The sequence below is a fragment of the Vombatus ursinus genome, unplaced genomic scaffold (genome assembly GCF_900497805.2).
Source record: "Vombatus ursinus unplaced genomic scaffold, bare-nosed wombat genome assembly UNPS02014786.1, whole genome shotgun sequence".
Lineage (NCBI taxonomy): Eukaryota > Metazoa > Chordata > Mammalia > Diprotodontia > Vombatidae > Vombatus > Vombatus ursinus.
Window position 1 is genome coordinate 32,433,960 of NW_020954564.1, and position 13,498 is coordinate 32,447,457.

At 39.2% G+C, this 13,498-nt stretch overlaps 1 protein-coding gene across 2 annotated transcripts in view; it reads right to left on the minus strand.

Moving 5' to 3' along the window:
* Window positions 1-2,498: 2,498 nt before the first annotated feature.
* Window positions 2,499-13,498, minus strand: part of HCK (HCK proto-oncogene, Src family tyrosine kinase) — a 37,590-nt gene continuing 26,590 nt past the window's right edge. For both annotated transcript variants that reach the window (XM_027867725.1, XM_027867724.1), the window contains exons 11-13: window positions 11,646-11,799; window positions 7,905-8,036; window positions 2,499-3,108 (exon numbers count right to left, since the gene is read on the minus strand). In XM_027867725.1, the coding sequence (XP_027723526.1) occupies window positions 2,906-3,108; window positions 7,905-8,036; window positions 11,646-11,799 (489 nt within the window). In that variant the 3' untranslated portion in view covers window positions 2,499-2,905. The remainder of the gene's footprint in view (window positions 3,109-7,904; window positions 8,037-11,645; window positions 11,800-13,498) is intronic.

The window sequence follows — 13,498 nt, forward strand, 5'->3', positions numbered from 1 at the left end:
TGGAGCCATTGATCCTAAAGCAATTTTGGAGAAGAGAGAGTGGGTCTAACTGACCATGGAGTGCCACTGGGGAGAAAGGAGCCTAGTACTATATTACAAAAGGCAAGAGCAGGCCACAGAAAGCAAATCTTACACCTCTTTATTGATAGTTAAAACCGATGACAAGGAACAGGACCTACTGTGGTATCAGTGCCCTGGAGAAGGTTACATAACAGGGAGAAGGGGCTTGATAGAGAAAGGGGGAGACACACCTATTTTTAAAAAACATAATGAGAGTCAAAGGTAAATCAAAACTTTTCATTTTAAATAAAGTCACAAACTCACAACTCCATGCCACTTTGCTTGTATCTCTCCATTGCAATTATCTCATCCTCCCTGCTACCATAGCTATTTGTGTCTTTATTTTCTGCCAGTTAGATTGTAGATCATTGAGGGCAGGGTCTTTGCCATCTCCATGCTTGGGCTATTCTGTGTATTTGTGTTCAGCCCATCTCTCTAGGATCATGTCCTTATCTCTAATCAATGTGGCTCCATGAGCACTGAGTAGTTGAGATGTATCATAGGTCTTTGGCCCATAAATAGCCTTCAGGGCATCATAAAAGTGCTCTGGCAAATCCAGCCTCAGATACTTGACACTTAATAGCTGTGTGATCCTGGGCAAGTCACTTAACCCCAGTTGCCTCACCAAAAAGCAAAAAAAAAAAAAAAAGTGCTTTGGATTGTTACTATTGGCATAAAACTGAATTTCATCTGTCTTCTTACTGAGCCAAGAATCCTGCAAATCTCTAAGCTTTGCTTGTACTGTCTTGGCCTTTTGAATTCTTACCCATCCTTTAAAACCCAGTTCAAGTAATACCATCTCTAGGAAGTCTTCCCTCATCCACTTGGTCAATAGCACTTTCTTTAACCTTCCCATAGCATTTTCATGTAACATAATATTTTAAAAGTATCTGGGTTTATGTGTTATACACCCACTAGATTGTGTGTTCCTTGAGAACTGGGAACGTGTCTTAGCTAACCTTTGTATTTCTTCCGCTTTGTGGCACTATGTTCTGCACACAAACGTGTGGCATGGTGCTCTGCACATTTAATAACTATAGGCTAAATGAATCAATCCCCAATGGCAGAGCGTGCTCTGCAAGTAGTAGGCCCTCAACTGTTTGTTGAATAATCAATGAATCAGAGGATTTTTAGAGCTTACTAAGACTTTGTAGTGAGACAGATAAAGTGCCACTCTTCTTTGGGCACAATGGTTATGTCTCTGACCCACCACCAACAGGACATGTGTTCTGAGTGGTTTTTCCCATAGCAGATATTGGCTGCACTGGGCCATTTGCTTTCTTTTATCATGTATCTCTCATGACTAGGGCAGGAATATGCTAGACAGAGAACCAGGGTTCAGGATGATGGGGGTATAGATGCATCTATGAGACTGGACCCGGTCCTTGTTCCATCAGTTCTCTAGCCTTAAATGCCCCAGTGGCCATCTCAGCAAAGAAAGGGAGAAGAAGCCCACCTCAAACAGAAGTGAATAGGGTGTGCTACAGTTGGTTTTAAATCTCCTATTATTAATATCCACAGACCCAACTCTGAAGTGCAGAGTTAAGCCAAGGCAGGACTTTAGTGAAGCCTTGGGGAAAGCTGTGGCTGAGAATGTGGCTACACATACAAGTATGGACTGAGTGGTCTGGCTAATCTGGGAATCCCCGGAGCCTCTCTTTGTATTCTTTCTTCCTGGGAAGAAAAAATAGGAAGGTAAGGTTCAAGCTAACTACATTTTCCTCTGTTATTTTCTTGCCTCCTCCTCAGTCCTCTCAGGAGAGATAGTTTGGAAGTGACTCTTTAGCCTTCCATCTTTGCCTCTGGAGGTAGTGGCTGCCAAGGGGCCTGGAAGAACACTGGGAAAGGCCAACCCATATAGTTCCCATTTTCTACCCTCTTATGTTCCCCTTGTCCTTCAGTGGGGCTATTCTTTGCCAAGCTCCTCCAAAATCACTTCCCGCCAATCCCAGCACCCCCTTCACCACAGATGGGTTTCTGATGACCACACTGGCCAATTTGGCATAGGAAATGAGGAGGGTATAGCCACTCACTAGTCCTGACAAGAAAGCCAAAACAATTTCTTATGCCTTGATTTGGTCTGGTAGGAGGCCAAATGCCTCATTTCTTGAGAAATTTTTAATGAGAAGCTAAGCTCACAGCTCTCCTGAGACAATAGCATGTACAAACTTTCAGACTCCTTTCCTAACACTGTCCCAAGGCAGGCTGGAAGAAAAAAAGATGCAGTCCCCTTTCTCTCAGCAGGTCTGGTCTCTGGGAGGTCTCCATCCCAATTTCTTGCTCAGTGAGCTGCTAGGAACTAAGAGGATTTTTGGCAATTGGAAGAGGAGAAATGTGTGTCTATCCATAAACTCTATGGCATTCATAGTGCTTGTATTTTTCCATTTGACCCAGGTCTCTCAAAGCTGTGGCTTAAATTGGAATAACAACCATCCCAGTCAGTTGCCAAGAGTAATATTGACCAACAGTCTTCCTAGGAATCAGAGTCAGAGAATGTCAGAACCAAAAGAGCTTTTAGATTGTCAAATGTTATAGTTGGAGGGCACCTTATAATATAGAACATAGAACGCTATCACTGGAAGGGACCTTAGATCATAGAATATAGAACGTTAGAGCTGGAAAGAACCTCAGAGATCATCTAATCCAATGCCTTCACTTTAAAGAGGAAGACCCAGAAAGAGAAAGTGATTTGTCCAATGATCCACTGAGTCAGTGACAGAACTAGAACTAGATGGAGATGGGAATTAGGAAGATGAGTATGACCAGTAGGTAGTGTACATGAAAGCAATGTGATGGGTTGCTGAGATGATCCAAGAGTTGGTCACAGTGCTTGGGATGCTACTCCTTATGGCTGCTTTTGGTACTGGCTCTCAGTGGCAGTATAGAAGTCCTCCAGCACACTCTGGAGATACTCAAATGTAGGCCGATCCTCGGGTTTGTTCATCCAGCAGCGAGTCATGATGCTGTATAGTTCTTCTGGGCAATTGTCTGTCCGAGGCATCCGGTATCCACGATCCAGGGAACGGATCACTTCAGGGTTAGACATTCCTGAAAAACAGGGGAGAACAGTCAGATAGGAGAAGGAGAAGTGGGAGCCATCCACATACTCTCACCTAATTTCACTTTTGACTTCTCATGAATTTGAGGGACAGGAAGCTGGGGTTTTAGAGGGGGTATCCGTAGTCTTGAAGTAGTCCAATGTTTACCCTCAACTTTTTTCAGTCTATAATATACCTGTAAACTTAAAAGGTCTCCAAGAGGCATGGCTTCTCTCTGTTCTCTATCTAACCTAGAGATGTTTACCCTGAAGAAGAAAAGATTTAGGGAGACATCTTTACTGTTCTCCAATATCTAAAGGAAAGTTTTGTAAAAGAGGGATTCAATTTGAACTAAGTCCTGGAGGACAGAATTGGAACCCTAGTATTGGAGGTTATAAAGAGGCAGAATTCACCTCAATATGGGAAAGAACTTCCCCAAAATTAAGGCGGCTTAGAAACATGACTGTCTTGGTAGGTGTTGAGCTGCCTGTCACTGATGATGTTTAAGCAGAGGCTGGAAGACCATTCATCCGAGATAGTATAGAAAGGATTCATGCATTGGATATGGAATTAGAGAAAATAATCTCTCTTCCAATCCTGGGGTTCTATTAGTCTAGTGATCTGTCTATATCCTTTAACTTAGCCCATGATATATATACATACAGCTGTGATGGTCACTTGCTACAAGTGGTATTCAAGAGAGTGGCAGCCTGACTGCTCTAATTGGACTTCACAGGCCCATCTATACTTTTGGCTCTCTTCTTTTCAGCTGAAGTGAAATGGTTTTTTTGGAAAGGCTGTCCGGGAAACTGGCTTATAGTGATTTTTTTTTTTGTTGAGGCAATAGAAGTTAAGTGACTTGCCCAGGGTCACATAAGTAGTAAATGTCTGAGGCCAGATTTGAACTCAGGTCCTCCTGACTTCAGGGCCAATGCTCCACCTAGCTGTCCCTACTTATAGTAATTAAACTCACAAGAGTCTAACTGATAAGCCAGAAGAACAGTTGAGTAATAAAAATACTAGTTATAATAATATATTTTTATATAGCCTTGTATTATTAAAAAAACCACTTTATATATATTATCTCATTTGATCTTCATAGTACCACCTGTGAAATTCATTATCCATGTTTTACAGAAGGGGAAAATGAGACCCAGAGAAGGAGGCACAGCAATCAAGGCCAACCAATTAGAATGTAGAAGGAAGGAAGGAAGGAAATAAGCATTTATTAAACATTTACTATATCCCAGATACTGTGCTAAGAGCTTTACAAACATTATCTCATTTGATCCTCACAATCCTGGGAGATAGGTACTACCTATTTTACAGTTGAGGAAACTGAGGCAAATACTGGTTAAAATGACTTGCCCAGAGTCACAAAGCTAGTCTATGTCTGAGGCTGGATTTGAACTTGGGTCTTCCAGTACTCTATCCACTGTGCCACCTAACTGCTTCTAATGTGGTAGAATCAGGACAGGGATCCAGATCTTCTGACTCCAACTCTAGGGTTCTTTCTACCACACCAAAGGCTACCAGGACAGTCCTGTCTGCTAAACAGCTCATCCTTCCCAGAAGGAGAGTCTACTTGGAAAAGCTAATCAGTAATAGAAGGTTGCTTGACAATGGCAGATAAGGACAAAGGGAGTTGGAAGGTTTGAAGCTCCAGTTATCCAGATAATTTCCTCCAGCAGAGGAATAAGTTAGTGCAGTGGAAAAAACATTTTGGTTTTGGATTCAGAAGGCTTGAGTTCCAGTCCTGGCCCCACTAGATTCTAGCTGGTTGACTCCGATTATCATTTTCTTTCTTTGGGCCTCAGATTCCCCACCTGGGAGGGCTGCTTTGAAGATCAAATGAGATTATGTGTATAAAATGTTTGGAAACTATAAAGTGCTATGTAAAAATCATCCATTATCATAAAGAGTATTATTTAGTAAATTGTTACTTTTTTTTATTAACTGTGGCTCTGTTTCTTTTTGATTGTGACCTGGTCTCATTTTCTTCATTTGTAGAATGAGGATATTGGACCCAAATAATTGGAGAAATAATATTCATGCATGGATAAGCTAAGGTAATATATTGAAAATGACAATATTCTCTGAATTAATTTACTTATTTGGTGCATAATGATCAATTATGGAGCTAGGGAAAAAAATAAAATCATTTGGAGAAACTAAAGGTCAAGAATTTTAAGGGAAATAAAAAAAGTGGGAAGGAAGGGGGTCTAACTAGATCTCAGACTATATACTAAAAAGAAATAATCATAAAAACTATTTGTTAACTGGTGGAAAAAATAGAGAGGTTGATCAGTAGAACAAATTAAATATACAGCATACAGAAGCAAATAAACATAATAGCATAGTGTTTTTTATTTGTTCATCATGTTCAACAAACACGAAGACTCCAGCTACTAGAGTATGAGCTCATTTTTCAGCAAGAAACCTCTTGGAAAACTGTAAAGCAGTCTGGCAAAAATTAGGTAAAGACCAGATCCTCACATCATATATCAAGATAAGCTCCAACTAGATATGTGACTTAGATATAAATAGTCACATCATAAACATATTAGAGAAGCAAAAAAGAAATTCTCTTTTATAACTACCGATAGAGAAGAGTTTGTGTCCGAAGGAGGTATAAAGAGGATCACAGAAGATTAAATGGACAGTTTTGATTACATGAAATTAAAAGACTTTTATGCAAACAAATAGAGGTTTAACAATAAATTAAAATTAGAAGGGAAACAGTTCATTAGGAAAAAAAATCTCTCTGGCAAGTTTCCCTGATAAATATCTCATCTCAAAGATATATAAGAAATGAGTTCAAATTGATAAGAACAAGAGCCATTTCCCAATAAATAAATTGTCAAAGGATATGAACAGGTAATTTACAAAGAAATAAATCTAAGGTATCAACAACCATATGAAAATAATGCTTCAAATCACTAAAAACCAGAGAAATGCAAATTAAAGAAGTTTTACCTTACACCCACCAGATTGATAAAGATAATTCCCCCTCTCCCACAAAAGAATGTAACAAATGTTGGAGGGGCTATGGTAATACAAACATACTAATGCACTTTTGATCAATCCATGAATTGGTACAGCCACTCTGAAAAGCAGAAAGGAACTGTGCCTAAAAAGTCACTAAATTGTGCCTACCCTTTGATCTAGGGATACCACTACTAATCCTATACTCCAAAGAGATCAAAGGAAGAGGGAAAGGACACATATATACAAAAATATTTATAGCAGCTCTTTTTATATTGACAAAGAACTGTAAACCAAGGGGGAGTGCCATCAATTGGGGAAGGTCTGAACAAATTATCACATGTGAATTTAATGGAATATTATTATGCCAAAAGAAATAATAAATGGGATGGTTTCAGAGAAACCTGTGAATACACATTAACAGATATAGAGTGAAGTAGGAAGGATTGTGAGGACAGTTTATACAATAACAACCCTTTTGATGTCACAAACAACTTTGAAAGACATAAGAACTCTAAGTAATACAATAAACAACCATGATCCCAGAGAATCAATGAAGTTTGCTACTCACCTCTTGACAGAGAAGTAATAGACTCAAAATTCAGAATGAGCCATATATTTTTGAACATGGACAATGTGGAAATTTCTTTTGCCTGACTATACATGTTTGTCACAATGTTGTATACATATGTTGTATACATATTTGTTTCTTTCTATTTTTTTTTTCAATTTGGAGGGAGAATGAATAGCAATAGAGTTCTTTGCCCACAAAAAAATGATAAGAGAAAGAAGAATAAAAGATATTACAAACAGGACAGCTTTGAAAGTTACATGTTAAGGTTATTATATTCTTAAAGAGAAAAGCAAGCTCTACATATTAGAAGTTCATAGTTTTGTGTACAGTTCCCCTCCTGTTCTACAACATATATGGAAATACTCAAAATTAAAATAAAGATAAATAAAATAAGGATGAACTAGGTGATAATCTCTAAGGCTCCTTTTAGTTCTAGTTCCTATGTAATAACACAGAACTATGTAGTATAAAATATTTTCTTTATGAAAATCCTTTTGAAGTGACCAGAACATTTTTCTCTGGTCAGTGTTAGGGACACAATGGCAAATTTCTACTCCCCAGCTTTAATTTTTTAATATTATCATCAAAAGCAGCCCTCTGTACTGCCAGCCTCACAGGACTATTAAAAAGCCTAAATGAGATCATAAGTAAGGCATTTTGCAACTGTAAAGCATTATAAAACCTTAATCAGTTTTGCATACAGGCTAGATTTGTTCTCCAGATTTAGTTTACCTAAAATCTGAGATCAGCCTAGAACAGGTATTATTTTTGGAGTGTATTTACGTAGGGGCAGCTCGATGGCACAGTGGATAGAGCACCGGCCCTGGATTCAGGAGGACCTGAGTTCAAATCCGGCCTCAAACACATAACACGTACTAGCCATGTGACCCTGGGCAAGTCACTTAACCCCATTGCCTAACCAAAAACAAAACAAAAAAAAAAGAGTGTATTTATTTGAAACTTACATATTTTCAAAGAGATTTTATGTTAGGGATATACCTTATATTTGGGATGACATAATATTATTGTACCTCTGGCAAACTGATCTTCCTAAAGCAGTGCATACACATACTACTTTCTGCTCAACAATTTTTAATAGTTCTCTGATCCCATTTCATTGAATACAAGCTCCTCTGACCTGCTTTTAAGGCCCTCATTATTCTAGTTTCATAATCTTTACCCTCTCCTTACTTTCCCCTCATTCCATAATATACTTCCTTTGCTCCTGAAGATATCATCTTTCTCACCTGGATAGGGAATCCGGCCATAAGTGACAATCTCCATCATAAGGATGCCGAAGGACCACACATCTGACTTGATGGTAAAGGAACCGAAGTTGATGGCCTCTGGAGCTGTCCACTTAATGGGAAACTTGGCTCCTGGTGGAGGATAGAGTTGAGTCAAAAGAGTCAACTGCAGGGACAGGGGTAAGGGGGAGTTATGATGTGAATGGGATCCCCAAATGGCCAGCATCTGTTCCCTGGTCCAACACTTGTACCACCCTGAAGATCCAGTGTCCATCCTACCCTCATATATACACAGGCACTTTCAGGTAGAGGTCTTGGAGTGCAGTTAGGGAATGAAATCCAACTGCCCAATCTTCTGATGATGAGCCTTTCAACTCTTAGGGAATGAAATCCAACAATGCAGATGTGTTGGTTTTCTTGAACACATCAAGAATCTGTTATTTCCTTGGCGTGGGTGCTCCCTACACCTGGTTTGATCTCAATCCTTCCACTTAGCAATAGCTAGCTTCAGGAAGCATTACCAGAATCAAATAAGATAATGTAGGTAAATACATACACACACATATTTTGTATAAGTAAGATTCTGTAAAAAGGAGAGCTTACATTTACATGGATCAATATTTCAAAATTCTGAGGAAGTATTTTGAAAACTTGAAAGCATCATACAAATGTGAGTTAGTATTATTTTTGGACTAGACCTGTGATTTCATTGATACAGGAAATTCTCAATGAGGAGACTCTCTCAACCAATGCAGATTGGTTTCTGCTTTATTATTTATAGACCTAAAAGAGGAGTTCTAAGCCTTTATTTTTAGCGTCATGGATTCCTCTAGCAGTCTGGTAAAATTTATGGATCTCTTCTTAGAAGAATGTTTTTAAATGTATAAAATACAATACACAGGATTACAAGGCAAATCATTTGTATTATTGAAATACATTTATCAAAATTTTTTTTAAAACAAGTTCACAGACTGACTATGTGACTCTGGGCAAATCATTTAAACTCTGTTAGCTTGTGTTTCCTTAAGTTTAAAATGTGGATAACAGGATCAAATGGAGCAACCTTCCCTAAAGTGTTAAGCTTAGTGTGTGTGTGTGTATACACACATGTATATATATGTGCACACACACACACATATATACATACATATGCATATATATATGTTAATAACCCTGGATAAGTTACTTAACCTCTTAGAGGAAAGGGAAAGGAATAAGCATATATAATATATATGTACATTATACCTATAATCTATGTGTGTATATAATACATATATAATAACACATTATATGTGATACATATCATATAAGCATATATGTATATAACATATTATATGTAGGTGTATGTGTATATACTATATATCTATATCTATATATAATACACATATAATAATATATTATAAAATGCCTATATAATATATGTACATATGCTATATTATAGAATGCATATGTATGTTATATGCATATATGTATGTATAGTTATCTGTGTATATAACATATTAAATAGCTTATATGTTAAATATAACACATATAATGTCACATAACATATAACATGTTATATATACTATATTATATATAATATTCCTATTCCCTTTTCTTCCCTCTAAGAGGTTAAGTGACTTGCTCAGGGTCACACAGTCAGTATATACCAGAAGCAGGCCTTGAATTCAGGTCTTCCTGAGCCTGAAGCCAGTTTTTTATGCAACACCGCTACTCAGTTGTTGTTATTATTATTATTATATAAGTGGGAGTTCTCCCACCACTAGCATACACTGAAGTCCCTCCTCATCTTTAGTAAATGGTTTAATGAATTGCTGTAGTGAAAAAAAAAATTCCCTAGTGCCCAATCTTCTGATGATGAGCCTTTCAACTCTTAGCTAGGTTGGTCCTTACACAACAGGCACACAATCAATCAATGAATGGTCCTCCTTTTGAGGCTTTCCCAGTTTAGGAGAATCAATAATGAGTTGTTCTTTCAACCCTTGGAACTTCTGGCACACACTTTTTGCTTTTTGGCCAATTGATGTTTTCTTCTAAGTGTTTATAAATATTTGGGGGGGGTGATGCAAGACGTCATGCTTAACATAGAGCACTTAAATACAGAATTGAACTATTTTTTGAGAGGTTATTGGCGTCCTCATTTTTTGATAAAAGGTATGTGATACCTAGGAAAGATATGTAAGTGATAAGGCTTTCATCTGAAAGGAAGGTAGTGAAATGATTTGCTATGACTTATAAGCCCCCGGGAAATGTTGAAGTCAATAATTATGAATCTTATCCAGGCCTGCTGCTTTCCACTACTGCAAAGAAACTAATGTTTCAGTCATTGCCTTTGATGGTACCTTTTGGTCATTCATTTTATATATAGTTCACTAACAGTCTGCTTTGTGCTTGATCCATTGAACTGGGTTCTTGCAACCATAAAGACAACTAGAAAATTTCTGTTTTTCATTTTTCATGGGTTCTCTTTCTCCTCTGACTTTTTTGCTTTTCAAGCCTCTGTGCTTAAGTTTGATGGTTGTTAAATTATTTATTTTGTTCTTTTCTTTCATCTCCTCTTTCTCCTTTTTTCATTTCTGCTCTTCTTTTTCTCTTCCTTTCTCCTCTGCTCTTCTTTCTTTCCCTTTCCCCTTTCTTCTCTCCTTCCCTTTCTTCCCCTCTCCTTTTCCTCCCTCTCCCCTTTTCCTTCTCTCTCCTGTCTCTCTCCCCCCCTTTCCTTTCCCTCCTCCCTTTCTTTTTTCCTTTTTCTTTCCACTCTCCCTTTTTTTCTACTCTGTCTTCTCCATCTTCTCGTTCTATAACCTCCCCATCCTGGTCTCTGAATTTCAGTCTTTTTCTCTGTCATTTCACAAAGTATACATTCAGTGAAACAAGTCCCTATCTAAGATAAAAACCAGTCCTACAACTGTAAAAGGTAAGTCTAGATGCTCTCCTGTCTGTTCCTCTTGGGTTGGCCCAGGTGTCCTGTCTGCTGAGGGATCTACACTTGAAACAGTTGGACCTCCATTCTCTTTCATACCTCACCCTGCTCCTTACACCTAAGATCTGGCCTGAAATCTCCCCCATTAGTCACTAATGGCCCAGGTAGCCAAGTATAAACTCCCATTAGTACAATTAAATTTTTGAACCTAGGCCTGGAGGAAACAGGTCAGTTTTGAAGAGGAGAGTTATAAGCTCATATATCTAAGAAAAAAGGGGCAGCTAGGTAGCACAGTGGAAAGAGCACCATCCCTGGAGTCAGGAGGACCTGAATTCAAATCCGGCCTCAGACACTTGACGCTTACTAGCTGTGTGACCCTGGGTAAGTCACTTAACCCCATTGCCTAGCAAAACAAAACAAAACAAAACAAAACCCAAAACATATATCTAAAAAAAAAAGCTGTCCACCTGTCCATTTCACAGAGAGGGAGAGTGTCTGCCCAATGCCACACAGATGGTAAATAATAGAGTCGGGATTCAAACCCAGATCCTCTCTGACTCCAAATCCAAAACTCTTTCAAATGCACCACACTGTCTCCAGTCTCCAGAAACAGGCTCAAAGACATTAAATGGCTTTTAGTGTTAGGGAGGGGCAATAACTGAGGGTCTCCTAAGGCTCACCCTCTTTATCTCTGGCTGATCCACAAGATTGAGGTCTGAGAAAAAAGATGTCAGACTGGGCATGAAGAAGGCTGTAGCAAGATAACTAAGGGAGAGAGAAATAATTCAGGGAGAGAGAAAAGAGGCCATGATAGTGCTTACCCTCTCGAGCATTGTATAAGTTGTCCTCAATGAGCCGTGCCAGGCCAAAGTCGGCAATCTTACACACCAGGGCCGACGAGACTAGGATGTTGGCTGCTCTTAGATCTCGGTGAATATAGTTCCTCAGCTCAATGAAGGCCATTCCCTCAGCAATCTACAATGTCGAAAACAGAGAATCATCCTCAAACTTAAGCCAAATTCCAAACAGTAGAGGAGGAGCTAACCAAGTAAGTGTTACCCATTGTCTTCCTCCCCTCCCAGAACCCTTCTAGGCCCAGATTAAGATAAGCCTAGGTCCACTAAGACCATCTGGGCTTGGAACAGCTATTGGACTTCTTCTCGATTGTTAGTCTTGAGAGATACCTCAAAGAGCAACTAATCCAACCCATACTTGAGCAAGAATTTTTCTTCTATTGCACCTTGCACAAATGATCATCCAGCCATGAGGTGACTATGTCAAATTTTGAACAACTCCAGTTTAAGTTCTTTCCTCTACTGAACTGCAATCTATGTCCTTATAACTTTAAACCCTTTGTCCTAGAGCTGCCAACAGTAGAACAGGCTGCCCTGGAAGGTGGAAGGTTCCCCATCCCTGGAGGTGTTCTAGCGGAGGCTGGTTGACCACTTTTCAGAAATGTTGTAACGGGCTTGATCCCTGCTCTGATAAAGGTGGGACTGTATCCCCTTCACAACCCTTTCCAGGTCTGAGATTCTGTGTTCACCCCCACCCCATCCTTGTTTGTTTTTGGTTCTTTTTTTTTTTTTTTTTTTGGCAGTTGGGGTTAAGTGACTTGCCCAGAGTCACACAGCTAGTAAGTGTGAAGTGTTTGGTCTGAGGCCAGATTTGAACTCAGGTCCTCCTGACTTCAGGGCTGGTGCTCTATCCACTGCACCACCTAGCTGCCCCAATGACTCATCCTGATTCTAAGAGCAATGCTTTATCCACTGCACCACCTAGCTGCCCTACCACTGCGCCACCTAGCTGCCCTCACCTCATCCTTGAAATGATTGGATATTCACTTTTTGTGTATTATGTATTTACCTACATACATGTTTCTTTCAGTAGAATGTAAGCTCCTTGAGAGTAGGGCATTTTTTCTTTTTTCTTTTTTCTTTCTTTTTTTTTTTTTTGCCTTATCCCCATAACCTATAACAGTGCCTGGATTGTAAGGGCATTTGAATGCTTGCTGAATTGAATTGAATGACTCTCTGAGATCACATAGAATAAAGATGTTCCTTCTTCCCTATAACGGCCCTGAATGTAAATAACAATTGTTTCTGTTTTTGGCCAGAAACCCTGAAGATCTTCCCCTCCCACATCTTTTTTTTTTTTTTTTAATTTAAAGAGGCCATTCTTTGCCTCATTTTTTATTAAGTCTTAATCACTGAATGGGCACTGCCTCAAACTGAGACCTCTTAAAGACTTTAGCTTGAAAAGGCCAAGGTCCCCCACTGCATCCTGGGCCATCTCCAGTTGTCCTGATCCATATCTGGCCACTGGACCCAAATGGCTCCAGAGGAGAAAGTGAGACTGGTGACTTTGCACAACTCTCCCTCACTTAAATCCAATTTGCTTGCACATCATGGCATCACCTCCCTGATGTCATAGTCCTCTTCAAGAACAAAGGACAAATAACAGCTTATCAATTCCTCCCAGTCCTCATCATCCAAGCTAAACATCCTTAAGACAATTGACTGTGTCAGTGTTAACTCACGTCACTTGGACAAGCTGGTTGACTCGACGCTTTTTAACACTTTTTTGGGGGGGGGGAGGGCAGACACACTGACAAATACTGACAAACAGTTCATTTTTGACCTAGAGACAAATGTAATAATGGTGAAACTTCAAAAAT